The sequence below is a fragment of the Bos indicus genome, chromosome 2, assembly GCF_029378745.1.
Source record: "Bos indicus isolate NIAB-ARS_2022 breed Sahiwal x Tharparkar chromosome 2, NIAB-ARS_B.indTharparkar_mat_pri_1.0, whole genome shotgun sequence".
Lineage (NCBI taxonomy): Eukaryota > Metazoa > Chordata > Mammalia > Artiodactyla > Bovidae > Bos > Bos indicus.
This window is the reverse complement of record NC_091761.1, coordinates 7,287,590-7,310,560: the sequence shown is the minus strand read 5'-3', so window position 1 is coordinate 7,310,560 and position 22,971 is coordinate 7,287,590. Positions and strand designations below refer to the sequence as shown.

Below are 22,971 nucleotides of genomic sequence, written 5' to 3'. Positions count from 1 at the left end.
ATTGCATCAGTTCTAAAGAATACAAAGAAATAGATTACTTCACATGCATTTTGTTGGATTAAGTGTTTCATATTGTAACTCATGTGACACTTAACATTTACTAATGTTACTGCATATTGTATGTAAGACCCAGTAATCATTACTGTTGGGTATAAAATGATGAATAAGCCTGAATACTGCCCTGGAGTAGCGTTCAGTCTAGCAAGAAAGATAAGACACTGTAAAAGAAACTAAGAGCCATGAGAAGGGTAAGGAAGATTAGAAAAGGAGGAGAAAGATCTCAACAGGGAAGATCAAAGAGATTTCCTATGAAGAGGAGAAGAAAGATCTCAACAGCGAAGATCAAAGAGATTTCCTAAATCAAAGATCTTGAGTGTTAAAAGTTGAATTGGAGTCAAGCATATAGAGATGAGGAAGGCTTATTTCAGAGAGAAAGGCAGCATGAGCAAAGGCACGAATACAAATAAACATGTTAGGTATTGGAAAAAGAGAGCCTTCGATTTGTTAAGAAGTTAGTGTCTGAATGGGGGTGAATTGCATATCAGAAATTATCTAAAAGAGTGTTGGGATGGGGTTGGTCAAAGGATTCAGTAACTGGACATGAAAGAATAGAAATAAAGTAACATGAATCTACTCAGTATGATCATCCAAAGATTAACACTTTGAATAATCAGGATGGCATAATTTTTATATGGAAACTTTCTACTTGGAGTGGCTTATTTTCATTAGTCAGATGTTTGGACTTAATTATTTCATGAAATGTAGCTAACATCTGTAAAATGGTGAAGGGCAGAGGTGGATTCCTGGTATAGGTCCTGTAATTTTAAGAAATGCCCATATCATTAAACTCTAACTCCCCCCCCACACACTTTTATTCATTTATTTTCAGTAAGTTTAAAATCCTGAGGGGTACAGCATCACATAGATTCTGTGTCCAGTGGCTTGAGCAGAAGATTGCTTCAGAATTTGGCACTCAGCATGCCACTGTTTCCATGAACACAAGTGAAATGACTTTTCCCAGATTCTTTTGGTTTTGCTTGGTTTGCCACCAGGAGTCACTGTGTTCTTTGCTTTGTACACAAAAGAGCAATTCTTGCCCAAATAGAATTCAGTTTTATTTCAGGGATTATTATCTTCAATTTTTAGAAGAGCTGTGTGGTGCTCTGTCTGGCTCTGGAGACCCTACTTAGGCCAGGAGAAATGGTCTTGGACTACAGCCTTCCAGACATATCTGCATTTTAGAGAGTCCATTCCCAGCAGGCCTCCACAGGTCCCAAGATGGTGGAAAGAGAATGCCTAATATTTTAACTATTCCATACCAATCCATTCTTTTTTTTTTTATTACCTATGACTGACACAGGACTGGGTTTACTGCTGTGCATGATTTTTAAAAAGGGGGATGGAAGTAAAAAATAAGAATAGCCTATAAACAGGAATAAAATAAATATATATACACACACACACACACACACACACATAAAGCAAAACTACTAAAATGGCCATTGTGACATGAAAGCCAAGACTCTGAAGGGCAACACTTCAATCTTTTGGGACAAAAGGAGCCTGTTTACCACAGCTTTCTTCCACCAAGAATCTAATATTGAATTATTCCACAGACCAATAAAAAGTCTCAATATAGAGCTTTTTAAAACATGACTTAATGCATAGACAAAAATGCAGTCTTCAGATAATCAAGCAGAATATTTTTTACATGAACATTAATGCTGACCTGAAGAAAGGTTAGTTGTGCAGAGTAACAGTCATAATTTACACCTAGGAAAGCCACATTTACTTCCATTTATTTGGGGAGAGAGAAGCAGATGGCTCTAAATTTCTTTGTCCTAAGAAACTATTTGGATTAAAAAACCCTAAAGATAGCCCCCCATGAAATATCTGAATATAAAAATATTGAGAGAAATTAAAATTACTCTATTTGAAGCATGTAAATCCAATAAGTTTGGCTTTGGCCTATCTCATGCTCCTATCAGAAGACCGTAATTTGGGTCTTCTTTTTATCTTCAGACAAAATTGGCTTCATTTGAAAAGCTATTGCAGCTGTGTTGGATACTGCTGAAAATTCCTAAGTATGACTCAGATGACAAATTCTATTTGATAGAGAGTCTAGTGGGATTTGCAGAGTGGAGCCTCAATCCTGAAAACAATTAAGTTAACTGAAGACCCAACAGAGAACTTCTGAACTCCTATGAGATGTTGCAACCCAGAATCTTTAAGACAAAATTTATAATTTATAAATTACAACATAATTTATAAAATAATCACACTGTTTTGAGATGAGTCAGTATGTTAGGTAATGAGATTGATTCTAATTTTCTATAAATTTTCAAACACAATTGTAAAATTAAGATGGCAAATATCACTGAAACATAAGTATATAAAGACTTCATTCCAGGAGGAAATAATTATAATATTTCATAAACTTTCACAATTCAAACACGTATATTAAGGCAGTTTCCATGAAATTTTACTTGCTCAAATTTTTGTCAAACTTTAAAAGCATATGTGAATATATTTTAAAATATATGCTCATGTATATATACATGTATGCTTACCCACAAACGCATGTATAGAAACACAAACACATATATATGCAAATTCTCTTGAATGCTCTAAGATTAAACTCCATCATTCAGTATAAATTAATAAGGATTAACTCAAAACTTTTACAGTTACAGCAACAGCGGAAATTAAAGATTAATGATGAGCCAAAATCAGAATATTCCTTTTTTAATCAGTCATTAACTCTACAACAGTATCCTTTCTCTTCTTTCCATCTTTTTACAATCCCTCATTAAAAAAAAATGTATTCACCAAGTTCCTAAATTGCATAAAAATATTGTTACCACATCAGTGACTAATTCAAGTGGAAAACATGGAGAAAAAAATTTGGAAAGTGTGCTATTTAATTCCCATTCCAATTCCAATGAGTAATTCTGAGAGTCAGTTAACCTCTTTGAACTTTCTATTCAATCTTGGGGTAATTTTCAGCTGAAAAATGCAAGGAGAGAAATACAGGACCTCAGGCTTAACAACAAAGATATTTAAAAAATAAATAAATAAGAACAGAGACACTAGTGTTTCCAAAATGAGCACATTTCATTTTATTAAGCATCAAGGAAATGTGAGTCGTGTACCAAAGTAAAATTTCTGTGTTAGAGAGAAGTGATTATCAACAGAGTTCTGTAGAAACAAAAATAAAGGGACAATTAACTGTACTTCAGGGAATAAGAAGACATTAAAGGGTCTTGAAGAATTGATCACAGTAATCATTCAAAAATTTGCCTGTTACATCCCATTACCAATCTCATAGCCTCAATCTTAGATAAATCTATGGTTAGATATGCCCAAGTCCTTCACTGTGGCATGACATTTGCAATCACATTTTGGCTCTTCTATATGCATATTAGTATTTGTTTAAATTATTTTTAAAGGAACACATCTCTCCAAACATGATTTCACCACTGACCCACTTCTCTAGGAGTAGTAGCAAAGAAAATTTATGTTGTATTTTACAATTGTATTGTAAGTTATCATGTTTTAGGCTGTAATTCTGCTATGGATTCAGTATATTTTTAGGTAAATCTTCCCACAGATACATTTTAAGCATTTTATAGTGGTTTGAAAGCATATAGAAAATGTCCATTAAAAATGCATCTCTTTTGCTTAAAGAAGAAAATCACATATGAAGCAATATAAGTGAGAGAGACAGAGAGATTTTCATGTGTTTTTCATGATCCAGGTAATTGATTTTCTTATTGCTATTATAGAGAGCACTGCTGACATTCACTGGTCTACTGAGTTCATCACAGCTGTGCTTATGCATCTCTCCCAAGCTCTGTTTTCCACTGAACTGGAAAAGATTTGAATTTTTGTTTGATAATCTGCCACACCCTGGCTTTGCCTCATCTTTATAGTCACTCTTTTTTGTTAAAGGAGAACCAGATTAATCAGTGCTTTAGTTGGTGTGGGTGTTTAGATTTGTGTTAAACTTTAGATGCAAGCCAGAGAGCAAAATGACATGTTCTGTTTGAGCTGGCTAATATCAGAGAAATCAGGGATGTATAGAAAGAAATGTGTGTCTAGGTTACCATGAGGACATCAACTCTTGGATTGCACAGTAGATTTCACCAGTGTGTGTATTTCACCCAGTCGTAACACCAACTGAGATCCATATCTAGATACCATATTATAAAACATTTTGACTTGAAGAAGAAAAATAGGATCGGGGACATAGACTACAAAGGATCCTGGTGCAGGACCTCAATATGCTCGAGGTGGTGAAGAATGCTAAATCAGAAAATTTGGAGTATGAGATTTATCTCTGGATCTCTCATGGATATCTTAAAACACAATTTGTGTCTATGTGTGCAAAATATCAACTAACTTTTCTAATGAGCACATTGATCATGAATTTTTCTTATGGGTATAAAAACTTCATTTGAATAGATATCAAACTGAGAATTTTAAGATAAAAGTTACAGTAGAAATTGGTATATGTAATCCCTGAAATAAAACTAACATATCCAATTTTCCATATTAGAAAACAATTATAATTATAATGAAGAAATTTAATGCATTTCAACTTTTATTGATTATTTAAAATAATAAGATAATGTGTACAGATAATGAATTTTTTCACGCAAGTGTCAAAGACACCAGGAGAAAAATTTAACCATGTTTCTGAACTGGTTTGAACACAAGGGGATCTTTTTAAAGTATAAAATAAAGATGACTGAGAGATAGAATGATAGATATAACAGTCTTTTCCCCCAATATGTCCTCTATGATCCAAGAGCAGAGCTTGTTTTCATGACTGTTCAATCATTATCCTTTTTTTCCCCTTTAAAGTGGTGAATCTCTGGTTTAAAATCAGAAGATGTACAAGAGATTGGTCCAACTGGTTTTCTTTTCCTGTCACCAGATGATGTCATCTATATTGGAACATCTGTGTGCTTTCTGTAACTGGGCCTATAGGGAGGCCTGTATACTACTTCCTCGCTTATAGCATGGATGTAACCTGGGATTCTGCAGATATTATGTGAATTGAGTAAAAATTGAATAACAAGAATTGGCAGAAAGAAAAAGAAGACGAAAACAAGTTTAATGGAAGAAAGTTTTGAACTAGGCATTAGAGGAGTTACTTCCATGAATTGCTGTGACGTGGGGAGAATTTTATGTGCACATAAAGGCATGGAGATGGCATGGTTAAGTTGACATGGCAAAAATAAAATAAATGCAGGTGATCGTGATTAGAATTGAGTAGCTCTACCAGAATATAGATATAAATGAAGGAAATATGGGCTGATGATTAGGGTATAAAGAAATATCTTGATTGCTAGAAATAACTTGGTACTGTGGATAAGCATATTTTTCTTGCAAAGATTTATCAAAGACCTATAAATGCTATTTGCCCTTCTTTCAAATACAACCCAGAAATTACTCCCCACACCCAGAAATAAATACATTGAAAAGCTATGTTAATGTGGTCTGGAAGTTAGACACATAGAAATCTAAATTTGGAAATATTTATACTAGTATTTATACCAATCCAGATAAAATGAGAACTTCTGGTACTATTTTGATATTTCACAGATAAGCTCTTTCTCTTTCTGTTTCTTACACAGTCAAGACATGAAGGGCTAAATTTTCCTCTAGAAAAATCCATTTCAGCTTTTACAAGCAGCATAAAATTTGAAATATCACAAGGAATCCCTCTTTGGCTGGCTAAAGAAATTTGTGAGAAATAGAAACAGCTCTAGATAAGCATCTAACTCTTCAGGTGCCATTCAAACATACCTTAGATACATAGTCTTTTGACATTTATTTAAAACTGAATTTCTGGGACTCAGAGTGGGTAGATGAATGAAAGGGAAAAACAGAGGTTTTTTCTTCCAGTTAATCTTTTGCAGCTCCCTATTTAAATTGAGTTAAGGGGGATTCTGGCAAAATCCCAATATAAAAATCTTCTAGGAAGATCAGGGTTGCAAATTAGTCATGCTCAAAAAATGGGCATCAGGCAATTTCTTAAAATTATGCAGCTGTTAATGAAGGGTTATTTTAAAATACACACATGTAATTCTTTTATTAAAACTCAAGGCAGAGCATTTTGATATATATTTTAAGTTATGCAAATATACACATGACTAAAATATGTAACAAACATATACATACTCAGATGCACACAAACTCCAGATGTGCCATTTTTCATTGTGGGTTGTGTCTTCCATAAGGGAAAAAGGCATATTAATCATTTCTTTTACTGCTAAGGGGATGGGTGCTGCTCTCATATTTCAGAAAGGGGCTGGAAAGTGAGGGAAGCCAAACTTTTTCCTATTTAAGGCCAAAGCACAGGAATCTCAGTGGCTGAGTTTTATGACGGGCCCGGTGCTGAAGGGCAGGGAACAACTGATGGTGCTACTCTGACCTGCTTTTCTTTTCTCCTTTTTGCACAAAGAGTCTCATGTCTGACATTTAGACATGATGAGCTTTGTGCAAAAGGGGACCTGGTTACTTTTCGCTCTGCTTCATCCCACTGTTATTTTGGCACAACAGGAAGGTGAGTAGGTATTGCTTTCAAGAAACTTCATGGGGTTTTTGTTTTTACTTCTCCTTACAAATAGGTAGAAAGGGGAAATCTGTCTCAAAATGCTAATTTTGTCTGTCAGCTCCCAGCTGTGAAATGTAGAACTGACCAGGATGGTGCCTTTTATATTTGCTTAAAGAGAATATTGTCATTTCTGTATTTAAAAGTTCTCCAGTCGTTGAAGATAAAGATGTTCTTGTACTAACTTGTTTTCATGTTAACAGTACTGGAAACTCTTTAAATGGCTTTAAAAAGTTTCCCTCCTGGATTGTTAACATCTTGGAATGCTTCCCTAAGCAATCTGGAAGTTATTGGTCTCTTGTAATACTTTTATGCTCTCCTTTGTATGCTGGGTTCTTTGTCAGGATAGAGTATTAAGCATTGTTTACCCAGTAAGAGAAGATAATTAAAAAATAGCATGCTTTAAGTATAGTCTACAGGGAAATATTATATACTATTAGAATCACCAAATATATTTCTGTAAGATAGCAACAGTATCTTCAGTGTTCTTTAAACAGGTTCAAACTGCAAAGTTTCATCATTTCTATTTTTGGGGGGGGGTTTCAAGCACTTACATAGTCGATTAACATGTATTTGCTAATACTTTATTGTTAAGGGTCTAGTGTTTTTGCATGTTCTTCATTTTAACTGCTTTTATGTTAATAAGGAGAAGATTTATGAAAATATTTTCAATAGAATGTTTGACTTTTCTGCAAACAAGGTAAAGACGCTAGTGCTGTTTGACTTCAAAAAGTTGATTTGCTCTATATTCTAATAAGTGCAAGCAGTGATTTTCATGTTCTAATTTCCTCGAAGCCATGTTTAGTTCATTATTTCATTCTGTGAAAACATGTCTTTTAATTTTTATGTTTCTCAGAGTCATGAAAATATCTGACATAGTAGAATTAAAATTTTCGTACAAATAAGTCTTTAAGTGCTAAATTTGAAGATGCTAGAAGTCTCTACATTTCTACACATAATAAAAAACTTTACATTTAAGCCTATTGCTTTGGTGAACTGTGTCTGAAAACAGCTTTTCAATTTTAATATCATGCCTTTAATGTCCTCACAGGTTGTATATGTAAGTTGGGGGACACACCCAATGATCTCGCTTCAGTTACATTCAGCCATGGTCACAAAAGAAAAGAAACATCCATATTCTTTGTTTCCTTTATTTCTTCTCCTCCTTTTTCCTCTTCTCCCTTCCTTTCTCCACCCCTTTTGGCCTCTTTCCACCTCCCCCTTGTCTTCCCTTCACTTGTCACCCCACCCCCTTCCTAGGCAAGCCCATGTCTCCTCTTCCCTCTCCTCTTTTTCTGTCACTCTCTCCCTCATCCCCAAGTGTCCTCCATGTGCCTCCATCTTTTTTCTCTCTTCCTTTCTCCTGTATTCTCTGCCTTTCCTTCCCTTGCATTCTCAACTCTCTTTCCTCCCTCCTCTCTTTCCCTCCCCATTCTATCCTCCCAGAAGATGTCACAACTCCCAGTCCTAGGCTAAAATACCAAATGACTTCTACCACATCCCCCCACCTCAATCAAATCTTTTACCTTTTTAAAAATTCTTAACTTCTCCTAATTTCCAGGGGGGAAAAAAAATCACAAAGTTCTCATTTACTGGAAAGACTACAAAACTTTTGCATTTAGTTCAAAAGAGTGACAAAATATTTGTGGTTGCTTGGTGGTTACAATCTTTATAATCATTATGGCTATTTTTCTTCTCATTCCCACTTTAGAAGGGAAAAAGTGTTTAATACCTACAGTATCTTTATATCACATAAGTTCTTTTCATTTTCCCTTTAGTTTCAAAATATAATAAATAGTCATGAAATTTTGCTTTTAGGCTTAAAAGAACTTGAAAAAGATTTTGTTCAGCTTACTGTTTTCGTTTGTCATGAAAAAAAATTGTTTTAAAATAGGATATCTTATTTTTCTTACAGGTTTTAAAAAAAATCTTTCTGATAGATTAGCTATAGGAAGGTTATAGGAGGTGGTTGAATGTTCAAGACATTGAGAATACTCATATATAGTTCTGGAGTATGGGTTTCTTATAAATGTCCTGAGAAACAGAACAGCCCTAGTAAACACTAACTTCTAGTTGACTCACACAAATTTTCTGGAACGTAAAACAGGTCCTTACAAAATTTTTGTCTTTTTACAAATCTGTGAAAGCTCTATTTAATTCACATGTTTTCTTGAACCAGTGGAGAAATGTGATCTGTTTTATATTTCCTGTAGTTTATAAACATGCCAAGTTTTAAGTATTGATACAAAGACTCGCCACCTAGTGGCTGACAGTTATCATTTGCATACTAATGCCAACATAAATTTTACACAGCTGTATTCCATAACCTTATAATGATATTTTTAAATATTACTTGTTAATTTGAAATATTAAATACTACTTTGCTAAGAAAATTGGTATGTTACTGATAAAATATTGTCAAGCACACATACTCACACACAAACACATGGTAATAATACTCAAAGACAGGAAATGGACTTGAATGTTATGGCCATTTTCAAAATTCAGTATATAACTTTACACATATAACATATAACTATTTTTGTGAATATTTGTAAAGTTTCTCATTTTTTTAGAATATTTGACATAAGTATTTTAGTTATAGCTTATTAGTTGGTAAATAAAAGGATTAAAAATTGTTACTTCTATTGATTCATTAGGGCAGGGAGATAAACTTTTATTTTAATTCAAAGTGTTTTAATGTTTCAGCTTATATTTTGTTACTCTGATAATTCCACTGTGATAATGAATTGTGAGCATTTAATTGCTTTAGAATTAAAGTCCACTGTAAATGGACTCAGAGAATCAGTTCTTTACCACAAGTAAAGAAGAGTCTATTTTGTTATGCTTATTTCCATTATGCTTTAAGAGGGGATTTGTAACTGATGAAGCTTGTTCAAGTTTTCTGGTTTATGTTGCCCTTAAAATGAAACATGCCAAACTATTGAAAAAATGTAGCATAAGATCACTAGAAACAATTGTACTTTTAAAAGGAAAGAATACAGGTAAATCAGTGTCAGTCATGTAACATAGATTCAGTGGTTTAGCTAAGATTACACACTAGGAAATAACTAAGGGTTAAGACTAGAACAAAAGTTCTGTTAAATCTTAGGTAATTAGTGGATACAAAACAAACGTAATCCAGGGTATCTGAATTTTCTTGTTTTTTAACTGTCGTTCATAGGAGATAGTAAAAAATTGTATATTGTCCTAGAAAATACATGAGTTAATGCACTTCTAAGGTTAAAAAAAAGATAATTTTTTTCTGTTTAACACTTTGAATTATTAAGTCTACTTTTAAAATAGGAGCCTCCTTTATAATTTAACCAGAAATTATCTTCAGTTCTGTAAAAATATAAATTTCAAGTAAATAAAGTACTGATACAAAATTTTGTGTTTTTCATTCATGATACCTTGCATTTTCTTCCCATCTCTGGAGTATTCATCATCAGATGACCTAAATGCCTATAAGTAAACAGATTCTGACTAAATTCTGAAATTAAACATCTCTATTATAAGAGAAAAGAGCAAAGCCAGGGAAACAATTCTGGTAAAGAAAGAAAGACTTGTGGTTATGTGCTTTTTACTAATTCAGATTCTTGGGTTGATGTCTTATCTACAGGCTCATTATAAAAAATCAAGAACTGTTGGATGTGAGTTTTCCAGGAGTAGAGTTGAAATTAAAAACCCTCACCAAAGTCCCTGTTCCACACCTACAGAGTTGCATGCAAGACTTGAGTAGTCACTCAGGGAGAAGAGCGCCATCTACTGAAACCCCATGGTTTCCACTGTGGCTGACTGGCGCAGAGTTCAAAGATTATGCAGCTCAGTTCTTTCATTTTGTAACATCAAATGATATCACCACCTTGAAGTGATTAAAGTGGATTGCTTAAGAGTTAAAGTTTTAAAGATGAAAGATGTTATTGCCTTTGCTGGACATGAAGAACATTTGTAAAGTTTCCAGGTCTACAATAACTTTCTGGAAACGTCTCAGAGGGCTGTTTCTTGTAAAACAGCTTTCCTTAGAAAAAAGTGCAGTGCTCTTGTTTTCCACATTGAAAAGAAAAAAAAAAAGGAGAGGGGTAGTGTGGTATAACAAATATCTAGAGTTTTCAAACGGGAAACTTGGCCTGTTTCATGTCATGATGACAACGGAAAAAAACGAGATAGCAAGTCTTACACAAATCATTTGTTAACTGCAGCTTAGGAAGTTACATTAACCACTAGAATTTCTGTCTGCGCCTAATGAAAACACAGCAGAAATGGATTCCTTTCAGATTAACTAATACAACCCTTGTATTTTCCATGACTGAGGTCAAGAACTGCCATTAAAATGTAATCTTAGTGAACAAAATGAAAAGTTCAAAGAAGAGAGCAAAACTTAGTGTTCCCCAAAGATGTAAAAACTGAAGATAAAGGATCCAGAACCTATTAAAAGTTATATTTGCTTTGGAAAGTCAGATTAAGAAAGTATTGCTTCAGCAAAATGGCATTTATTTTTTCAAAACTTTGTTTTCTATAATATTTGGTGTGGAGGAGAGCAAACAGGGACTGTTTCTCAAGTTAATTAAAATCAGAGAAACTCTGTGGAGCTGCCTGATACGTTCATCTATGTCCACATACAGAAGGGAATCTCTTAATGAAGTTAGAAGTTCATTAATATGACTCATTTAGTTACTATATGTGCTGCCACTCAATCTTAGACATCCTAAATATATATATTTTTCTGCATGAATACATAAGCCTTATCTGTTCATTGTTGTTGCTGCAGATAGGATCCTGGTTTTCTGTATCTAGTAAAACATATCCTGAGTTCCCAGTGCCAGTTAATCCTGTTGGTGGTCTGGATGTCATTAGGGTGGTCTTGGAGATTAAACTCTTTTTCATAAGTTCAGAAGAAAATAAACAACAGAATTCAATTCCAGATGTTGTCTTCTTGTTTTGAGGCCAGATTGAAAAGATTTTCTGCAGAAAAATGTTATTCCTTTAAAAAAATAGAAAAGAAAACCCTGCTTTTTTTACATTCTGATTTCAGATTTGCTGAACTTAGAAATTATAATGGGACAGAGCCTATGCTGCCCTTGAAACTACAGAAAGGGAATAGAATGTAGTAGCTAAGAATATCAGATTTAGAGATAACCTTTCCTAGGTTCAAATCGTAGCTTCACCTCTTACCATATAACCTTGGGGAAATCACTTGCTGTCTGTGTATCTCCGCTTCCCTATCTGTAAAATGAGTATTATGATGGCACCCACCTCCGCAGGCTTGTGGGAAGATTAAGTAGGATAGATATACAACACGTATAGAACAGTGCCAGCAACACAGGAAAGACAGACACAAACTCTGCCTAGTATGAGTTTTACTAACACTGGAAAATAAAATTACTGTAAGGAAGGTGAAATTAAAATACTTCATAATTCAGTGATAAGGAAAGTAAAGAATAGCATTTTGGTTATCAGACATAAAATTTAAAGATGTTTGCCAACTGTAATTATATAAGTAGAATATGTTTTCTTCAGTATTCTTATAATTTGTCACTAATCAGATTATATTATAATGCAATGGCTGATTGTTAGATATATGATACTTTTAATTCTAATTCTTTAATTATTTTTATTTTTCACAGGAGAAAATCTTAAAGGAAATTTCTAATTGGAGACATAAAAATCATATATCTATAAGGAATAAAACAAGAAAACATCTAGAAATGATTCATAAAATTTCTTGGTCTTTGGTTTTTTTGTAGGGGATAAGAATAAGAAGACTCTACCTTGTCCATGCAAAAACCACTTTAAAATTGAAATTATCCATCTACCTAGGTCTACAGATATTTCTTTCAGTCCTTTTTGTTAACTCATCTAACATATTTTAACATATTCTGATTAATAATAGCAGCCAAAACATATTTAATAAAAATGTATGTTTTCCAAACATTAGTATAATTTAAAAGCCAAATATATTTCAATTGAAAACTATATGAATTCCTTTTGTTCACACTTACAAAATATTCAGCTTTCTACAGTAACAGGAAAATGTTATGATAATTTGCATATCACATCTGTTATTTTTAGATTTTCAGGTTAAAGAACACCTTTTCTCTGAGAAAGATTCAGTAAAAAGGGAAGAGGAAAAAAAACTAAACCTGCCACTCAAGCTAAATTAACAATTTGATTGGATGCTTCAAGGCATATAATTTTTACTCCAAAACTAGAATTAAGACAAAGATAACTTACAGTGTATTATAGTTTAGTCACAAGAGTAAAATTTTATCAAATCAGCATAAATTTACATGAAGAATGGAAACCAAAACAACAAAATGAAACTTTTAAGAACATCTGAAAATATAAGATTATGTTACTCAATTTTATTTTTCTCTAAAATTCCAAAGAGCTAGAAAATTAAAGAGGCAAAGAAGGGATTATGTCATACAATAGTTTCATTTTGTTAAATAACTTAGATGATGATTTAGTCTAATGCATTATTGTGTGACCACAAAGAATTGATTTCAGGACTGCTTTTTGTACTCAGAAACAGGAAGTGACATGAGAGATGGGGTTTAAAATTAGTTATACATTGGAACAAGGAGACTTAGTTTAAGCAGTAACAACAAAGGAGGGAATTGGAAAATCTACTATTTGTGCAGTAGTAAAAATGAGATTATTTGCCTTTTCTTTAACATATTTGCAAAAGTATGTAACATTTCTTTTCATCAAAGCTTTTCTGAATTTAGATATCTAGAAAAGAAGGGAATAACATGAGATGACTGTTGTTTCTGAATTCCATTTTCTATTTTATTTCTAAACACTGCAAGTGGCTAACTAGAGCATTTTATTCCTTTTAAAAACAAAACATTTTTTTTTCCTTGACTCTGGCATGATTTTCTCACATACAACTAGGCTATGGTCCTAAAACTGAGGACTGTGAGACATCTGTGTAAGAGGTTTAGCTTCTAACAGAACATACTGCCAACCATATTTGGTCATACACAAAACAAAAAGTTAAAGGGAACTGCATAAAATTCTCTGTTCTTTCAACAAGGGTGACTGAGATAGAACAGTAAAGAAAAGTCTGACATTCAGGTGCAAGTTTCTATAGGAACTGACTTCAGGAGAGCCAAATTTCTTTCAAATGGATGAGAGATAAATTATGGCAATAAATAGAAGTGTATTAATTCTTACTTTTCAACCATTCCAACTTTCTTCTTTTATTTAGAACAAATCATATTTTTTTAAAAGTACACCAAATTAACTCAATCTTTATATTGAGACTTTTATGTTATAAAAATCATAACACACATGTATGACTCCAAATAAAATTTGAAAACAAAAAACTAAATAATTTCCATTTATGTAACATTGGGCTTAACCCCAATTCTAACAAATTCATTTACAAATTTAAATATCAATATTATGCTTATTTGTTTACTGGTTTGCAGAGGGAATGGAAAATACTGTGTTCTAGGTTTGATGATACCTTCAATGAGACACAAACATAGGAGTATGAATACATAAGGGAAAATTTTTATGTTAATTTTAAGGCAGATTATAAACATAGGAAGAGAAGATATTAAAAATACGAGATGCTTGACCCTAGCTCTGTCATCTTCATTTGTCTTTAATACATCATCAGTATCCAGCACCTAATTTTTATAACACAGGCCCTATGTTAAATACAGAAAGATATTCTTGACCCAAAGGCAAAGCGCTAAAAAAATTGTTAGTATAAACTGATGGTGTCTTTTTTTCTTCCCTAGCTTTATTGAAGTGTAAATGACAAATAAAATTGTATATATTTAAGGTGTACTTCTCTGATAGCTCAGTTGATAAAGAATCCGCTTGCAGTGAAGGATAACCCTGTTCAATTCCTGGGTCGGGAAGATCCTCTGGAGAAGGAGTAGGCTACCAGTTCCAGTATTCTTGGGCTTCCCTTGTGGCTCAGCCGGTAAAGAATCTGCCTGCAATGCAGGAGACCTGGGTTCAATCCCTGGGTGGGGAAGATCCCCTGAAGAAGGGAAAGGTTACCTACTCCAGTATTCTGACCTGGAGAATATCATGGATTGTATAGTCCATGGGGTCCCAAAGAGTCGGGCAACTTTCACAGAACAACTTTCACTTTCAAGGTTACAACATGATGAGTTGATATATATACACATTGTGAAATGATTACCACAATCAAGTCAACTAATACATCCAGCATCTCACATAGTTTCCTTTGTGTGTATGCGTGGTGAAAACACTTAAAATCTACTCTTTTACCAAATTTCAAACACACAACACAATATTGCTACCTGTAGCCAATGTTCTGTACACTAATGATATTTTCAAAGAAGCTGAGAAGCCTGAGAGCCATATTATTAATGAGAAAAATCTTGAACTAAAACCAATCTGTTGAAACACTCCATATAATGCTAATTTAAAGAAGGTTTTTAAATAATTCATATAAGAAAAGGGAGCCACTGTAAACATTGAAGAGTGTATTTCATGCAATTTTATTAAACAATCTTTCATCTCATCAAAACTTTCAGACCTTTTCTGAAAACCAGTGAGCTTAGTTCTAAGATGTCAGTTCTCCTTAGCAAAAAACTTTAATGTCTGGATCCTTACAGTTAATAAAATAATATGAAAAAAGATTGCACTTCTCTTAAGCATGTCTTTCAAAACACCATTTTGATAGGCCTACTTCATTCACATTAGGTAAGCATTCTGGCATTCAGCTTTTATGCTCACAAAGTATGAAGGAATGCTCCTTTAAAGCCGAGACAATATTTCTTTCCAATGTTCTCATCTGTTTCAAACATGGAGGAGAAACTAAAATAACTTTTTAAAATAAACAAATTCTTTCTTGCCTACTTAAAATTGCAATGAAAAAAATCATGCTTTGTTTTATTAGCTGTAAATCACATAGGGTAATTATAACATGTAAGAATGGACTTTTAAACCTCTTGAATCCATCAAAGGTATAGCACAAGATCATTAAAGTTGTATGTATACACACAGATGGAAATGAGAAATGGAGGGATCCTGTACAGTCCATAGTTTCTAAAATTCTACTTTTTTTTCTAAATTTTTACTGAGTCAGTTAAACCTCTAAACCCAAAATATTGGGTTGGTCAAAAAGTTCATTCAGGTTTTTCCATAACATTTCATGGGAAAAACACAAACAAATGTTTTGGCCAACCCTATATTTAACATTAATTCAGGTATGGAGAAGGTACAAAAATGGGAACTTGGAAAGGTTTGCTTCATGTCTGTATGTAGTATCTAGAAAGAAAAATCTAGGACTCTCCCAAAGGCTTTTAGGCCATAAGGCACCAAAAAGTGTATTCAAACTACTTGCCTTCTCCCAAGCAGGCCTCTTTCAGCAGGCATTTTAGAGATTATGGCTCTGAGAAAATAAAATTTCACTGTTTCACAAAAACACAAATACTGAACAAGTATGTGATTCGTTTGCAAAAATTTTTGCAGATATTTAGTAACTTCTGATTTATTTACTCAGTTACTGGCAAGTTATCATAGTAGCCCTCAAAAGCTAAAGTTGTATTCAACCACAATTCAGAGCCACTGCTTTAAAAATTGAGACCAGTTTTTAGTTTGGCAACCCTTAAGCCGATTCATTGTTAATAGCCACTGAAATTTCAGTACCCTACATATAATTAGGAAACAAGTCTAAAATTTTGGTCAAAGTGAATTTTTGACCATTTTAAGCCACAAATACACATGGTCATGATTCATATTTTTCCCTATTATTTTAACATATTCCTTGCCAATTTGTGTTTAAAAAAAATTTAGTGATTTGGAGACCACTTTACATCCATATGGGATATACAATATATTGTAGCATATCATATTAATGCCCAACAGAGCTAACAGTGATAGTCAAAACATACAATGAGACTTCTTGAGGTTTTCCCAAGAATCTGGAAGAGTTTTATGTTGCCAAGAGTAGCTCAGTTTTCCCCTGAATTTCTCAACTAGGTTAATAAAATCCAGAAAGTCTTCAGAGTTAGTGACAGAACCATCTTTATAGTTTAATGCTTCCATCTATAGCTAAAGCAAAGAATAGCAATTAGAAAAACTTCTTTTCAATTGCACAATTAATACATAAATGCTTAAGTGAGCATGGGATTTCCACTGGTGTTAAATTCTTACTACAAGCAAAATTAAAATATCTACTGGCCCTAAGGCAGTTTTATCTTGGTGTGCTAGTTTGATGTTAATAAACAGATTTGGTATTTTAATTATTACTACATAATTAAGACTACTTAGCAAATTATGTAGGGAGAACATAATATTCTTGGTAGTTTAATTTTTGGATTTTTTTTAATGTGAAATATCACACCATCTCTCTCCTATTTTCCAGCTGTTGACGGAGGATGCTCCCATCTCGGTCAGTCTTATGCAGATAGAGATGTATGGAAACCAGAACCGTGCCAAATATGCGTCTGTGACTCAGGATCCGTTCTCTGTGATGACATAATATGTGACGACCAAGAATTAGACTGCCCCAACCCTGAAATCCCGTTTGGAGAATGTTGTGCAGTTTGCCCACAGCCTCCAACAGCTGTGAGTTGAAAGAAAATCTGTATATATTCATGATTCTTATTTAAACACATGAGTAGTTCCTATGTCATAGGAGCCAGAAAGGAAATGAAGGTAATATCTGGCAAACAGTCAAATGGGCATTACCAGTAAAAGGTGAACCTTCCTATTTAAAACCAGGGGTTAGATGTGATTTAGGGTAAGAAATTGGGACATATTTGATGGAAAATTTTTTCTGTGTTTAATCTATATCTTTTCCATTTATTAGCCCACTCGCCCTCCTAATGGTCAAGGACCTCAAGGCCCCAAGGGAGATCCAGTAAGTAAACAGTGAAAGGAAATTAGTTCATTGATGAGTTTGTTTTCTTTTCCTTCTAATAACCTTTCCATATTTGAACTTTCATCATGTATACATTTCCTTTAGTATCACATATTTAAATGATAACACATGAGAGCTCAAACTGAGAATCCATAATTGTGCATGTAAGCATTTGATCTCCCAAACTTTGTCTAATGTCTTCACTTCTCTTGTCAGTTTGAAAAATAAAATAGAGGTCAATATACAAAGGAATAAATTACACTGAAATGATTTACATCGTTTGTTTAAAAATGTATAGATTCCCAAGAAAACATATCACATATATTGATTTCTTATAAGCACAGAAGCTACAATTTGATAATGATTCTAAATCACCAAGACTTTTCAGTGTTTTCTTTATTTTTATCTCTAATTTTTAGGGTCCTCCTGGTATTCCTGGGCGAAATGGCGATCCTGGTCCTCCAGGATCACCAGGCTCCCCAGGTTCTCCCGGCCCTCCTGGAATCTGTGAATCATGTCCTACTGGTGGCCAGGTAATACATTCTGGGACTAAAAGATCACCGATTTAAAACTATCTGCTTCATTTTCTCTTCTTTAGTCTATATTACATCTCACTTTTGTGGCATCCCTGTATCTATTCTCTGATTTTATGTGTTTATCAAATTGTTATTTAGTGCTTATGTTTGTGCTAGGCACTGTCCTGTTTTATAAGTAAATTCACTTTCTCCATAATTCTAATGCCATTGCTACTATATCTTTACAAAATTTCCCAGCTTCTCAGCAGGCATATAATATATGCACTATGTTTGAGAAATGAGCAATCAACTACCCAAAGAATTAACCCTGAGAATTTAGCAAGCGCTGCAGCTTGTTCCCCTTATAATCCTCCTGGTAAACCCTCTGAAAGTCTGTACCAAAAGCAGTTAAGGAGTTATGAACACTCCTTAATGACTTCAGGTCAAAAGGATTATGCAAGACTATGCAACTACTCTTGCCCAGGCTTCAGAGCACATCCTGCTCCTCTAGAAAAGCATGGCAACCCACTATCTCTGTATGTAAACTCTACATGTAACTCTGCATGTAAACAAATAAATAAATAAGACAGTGTTTCTGCTGCATGGAATTAGGAAGAATTAGAAAACACATACACAAATCACCGTAGGTTGGGAAAAAAAAAGATTAAAAAAAAAATCAACAGGAGGCAAAGGATAGAGTCTAGCTTATTCTTATCATACTAACAAACAGAATCTGTTGCTAGGCCAAGAATTCAAAATAAAATAGTCTCCAAAACAATCCAATAAAAATATAAACCTTTCCATTATTCTTCCTCTTGTTTTCTATGGGGATGTCTATTTTTTTGGTGAATCTGTTAGGCATTAACCAAAAACTGGAGATATAAATTTTACTTGTATCAGTAATTTTGGACAAGTAATTTGACATCTTCATTTTTTTTGCTCAAAATGAGAGTCAGGTTATTTGATCTCAAGGCCTTAATCTATGATCCTGTTTCCAAAGCTGTGGATATCACTTAGAAATGATATGCTTGGTTAAAGCATATAAAAACAAATTATTTAGAAACAAATTGCTTACAGTTAGTTGAAAAAAATTTGCATTGCATAGGCAAGTATTTCTGTAGGACATCTAATATCTAAAGTTACAGAGAGAATGAGCAAGATAATTAAATCATACATACACTCTCTGGCATGCAGAAAACTTTCTATCAATGAATAGATGTTGCATGCATTTCTACTAAATGCTTTTGCGAAGAACTATGATCTATATAGCAACATGATCTTATCTATCTGGTCTCTTTGCTACAGAACTATTCTCCCCAGTACGAAGCATATGATGTCAAGTCTGGAATAGCAGGAGGAGGAATCGCAGGCTATCCTGGGCCAGCTGTATGTACAATTGTTTGTCAGCATTTCTGAGAATTATTTAGCCTTCTGTTCTGTTAAACCTTGAATGGTTGTTCTTCTAGTAACACAGTATTACAGCAGAATTGTACAAAATAGCTTATTTTTGTTAAGGCTGGGAAAGAAAACGGTAGGTTTACCATGATCCTTCTATCCGAATTCATTTTTTTCTTCACTGACTCATTTCACACCTGTTTTGCCATTCCTTCCTTCTTTACACAACCAGGGGGCACACCTGCCTTCATGCTTAGGTCTTACACACTATTTCCCAATTTTAACCAAATTTTGTTATTTTTTGCTTCCACTTTTCTTCTTTTTCAACCTGAGTTGTTCAGAATCTTCTTTTAATCTTTGTTCATTATTTAAATGCTGCTATCTAAATGACAATCCACAGGATAACAATCCATTATCACAATTCATCTCACTTCCAATCCTGAAATCAAATAACAAATGTTTCCAGAATTTATCAAGTCATTAAGTTCATCTACTGTAAGTGGTAGCAATTTACACTGTACCCAAAGGGTTTTCTTCCATGTAAATGACCTAGAGTTTTGATAGAAGAAAATAGCATAAAAGCATTGAAACGTGGGCATGCGTGCTTGAGGCGTGGTGTCCCATGTAAATGATCCTTTTTTTAAGAACAGCTCTTAGAAGGAACAGTACCAGGGAAGGTAATCATTTTACTGCCAGAAACAGGTAACTCTATAAATGAGACATGGAGCTGGATTGCCAGGGATCATGGAGGAGTGCTGCCCAGATCATTGGACCCCATATTTCTAAAGCTTCTAAAACCAGAAAGTATAAAACTTCAGCTGTTAGATCTAAATGATAAGTTACAGAAAGACGCTTAGTAGGCAAAAAGTAAAAAGACAATTTTTAAGTTTTAGAGCCTGGGTTTTATTTTTATTTTTTGTATCTTTTAAAACCAGAATGGTAATTGCATTAACTATGTAAATGTCAGTATCTCGTGTTTCTCAGCTATATTCACATTATGGATCCTATTTTTCAGTCAGACATACTGTTTTTACTAAAAAACAAGCAAACCAAAAAAGCTAAAAAAATCTAATACTTATATTTTTAATTACAAGATAAAATTTAAGAACTCATTTTCTAAATTTATTATCAGTATTTATAAATAGTATGCTAGAAAACTGAAGATTTTTCATTTAATCTGTATTTATGAACAAGGACAAATCATTTATAATTATAATTTATTGTTGCCCCAGGTACAGTGAGTCTTACATACACATCTAAATCTTCATATCAACACAACTCTATGATATTGGGTTAATTTACATCATTATTTTTAGAAACTTGTGTTTACAGTATGCAGATTAATATTTTTCCACATTGAGTTGGGCTGCCAGGCAAAAGTGTTCTTCTTCACCAGCTCTAGCATCATCTTAATGTTGCCGAGATTCTCATAGCATTTTATGTAGATTTTTCCAGATTTGGAATGCCCCTTTTGGAAAACTCAGGTTAATGTTTTATAACATTTACCTATAATTTTTATTCACTCTGAGAGAATTTCATTTAAAATGAAGTTTTTGTGATGAGATTTTCACTTAACATTAATAAAATAAATTATATCTATGAATAGTTACTGCATAATGAGGTATGTTGTTCTCATTTTTAAAGATGTCAGTATCATTCCAAACAGGGGAATCTCTGATGCCTGGATAAAGTGTGTTTCAGAAGCATTTGTTTTGTATTTATCCTTTGAATTCGTGTTACAGGGTCCTCCTGGCCCACCCGGACCCCCTGGCACATCTGGCCATCCTGGTGCCCCTGTAAGTATAGCCATCCGTGGCGATTTCTTTCTTATGAATATTATATGAGTCAAGTTCATACAGATCTTGCTGTAATTTTGCTATTCCAGCAGACATAATCCCAGTGAAGTACAGAAGTAGCAACCAAGCAACTATCACTCCTTTAAAGACGGAATTCCATGCTTAGTTCCTTTCCACCAACTGTTAGCACTTAAAAGCTTGGCAAAATTAAATCATTTTCTTAATTTGCATGTCATATGGCTTCAAGTCTGAAACAATGCAGTTTCAATAGAATTAAGTGTGTAAAATGGAATAAATGGATGATTCTGACCTGAAAATTTTTGGTTTCCATCTTTACAAACTGGAATAGAATTCACTGACTACATTCACAAATTCTGATTTCATACTATCTTCAAGATGTAAATGAATCATATGAAATTAAGTTAGTGTAAAAATATTTACATATTATTTATTCTATCCACTAGGGCGCTCCAGGATACCAAGGTCCCCCCGGTGAACCTGGGCAAGCTGGTCCGGCAGTAAGTAACATTTATAGCTATACTTAATAAATTGACAGTTTTAGATAGAAACCATCTTTATATTCTAAAACATAACCTACAAAATATTTATCAAATTTATTTAAAATAATAAGCTGGACTTTTAGAATTGTTTAACTGGTTCCAAAGATCTTTTGGACTCAGTCATTTCAATATCTTAGAGACACTATTTTAATCTAGGAATTTCTTGGCTAATTAGCCACCACAACAGTCCACTTCCTAGTATGAATACAACTCCTCTTTCTGTTAAATATAGATTAATTAATCTATTAATTAGTTCACCTATGTGTCTACTTTCTTGAAATATAATTTGTAAACTTAATTTTGTTGTAAAAGTCCACCAAGAAAACATGCTGTATAAATAAGATGAAGTTAGTTTGAATTAATATTTCAAAATACCTATATATTTAAAAGTTCAATATCTCAAAAATGTAGAAGTGTATTTGGGTTATATATATATGATGTATTTATATATATATATAATTATATATATATATAAATATATATAAAACACAGATATATGGTACTTTTAATTTTTCTTAAAAATAAGTTTAATAAACAGTAATAATTGGATTTAATATGGGTAACCTATTAATTCAAGGTGTCATTTTCATAATGAGACACACAGAGTATTTTCTTTTTTTTTTTCAGAGTATTTTCTAAAAGGATTTTTTTCTAGGAATATACCTAATTATAATAATAAATTGATTATAACAGAAAAATCTACAGATGTATTTGTTTTTTATTTCCTTTTTCCAGGGTCCTCCAGGACCTCCTGGTGCTATAGGTCCATCTGGCCCTGCTGGAAAAGATGTAAGTTTTTAAGAAATGCATGGGGATGCAGTACAATTCAAGCTGGAATGTTCTAAATAATATATACCATGTTCTAGAATCTCAAAGAAAAACCTTACTCCAAAATTTGTTACTATCTTAATAACATTTAAGCTCATGTTAATCTCTGAATATCTATGCTCTATTTGTATAGGTATATATACCATTTTTAAAATTCGAAACTAACAAAACCCCTCATCCCATGAATTTATCACTTAACTAGAGATGTTTCTTCTCTTTGTCTCTTGTAATAAAGAAATCGGTATCAGTGCTTTATGAACTCAAAAACTTAAAAAACACCATTAATATTATTCTATTCTCTTTTTCCTTTTGATTTCCAATGGCAAATTCTTCCCACTGGGTTGAGAGTTGGTCATATATTTGTTTGGAGTGATGCCTGAATTTTTGATGAGTTTAT

At 33.3% G+C, this 22,971-nt stretch overlaps 1 protein-coding gene across 1 annotated transcript in view; it reads left to right on the top strand.

Annotated features, from left to right (window-relative positions):
- The first annotated feature begins 6,374 nt into the window (after window positions 1-6,374).
- Window positions 6,375-22,971, top strand: part of COL3A1 (collagen type III alpha 1 chain) — a 39,685-nt gene continuing 23,088 nt past the window's right edge. The window contains exons 1-8 of the mRNA XM_019969580.2: window positions 6,375-6,574; window positions 16,983-17,185; window positions 17,430-17,480; window positions 17,900-18,013; window positions 19,301-19,381; window positions 21,133-21,186; window positions 21,651-21,704; window positions 22,482-22,535. Coding sequence (XP_019825139.2) covers window positions 6,496-6,574; window positions 16,983-17,185; window positions 17,430-17,480; window positions 17,900-18,013; window positions 19,301-19,381; window positions 21,133-21,186; window positions 21,651-21,704; window positions 22,482-22,535 — 690 coding nt within the window. The 5' untranslated portion in view covers window positions 6,375-6,495. The remainder of the gene's footprint in view (window positions 6,575-16,982; window positions 17,186-17,429; window positions 17,481-17,899; window positions 18,014-19,300; window positions 19,382-21,132; window positions 21,187-21,650; window positions 21,705-22,481; window positions 22,536-22,971) is intronic.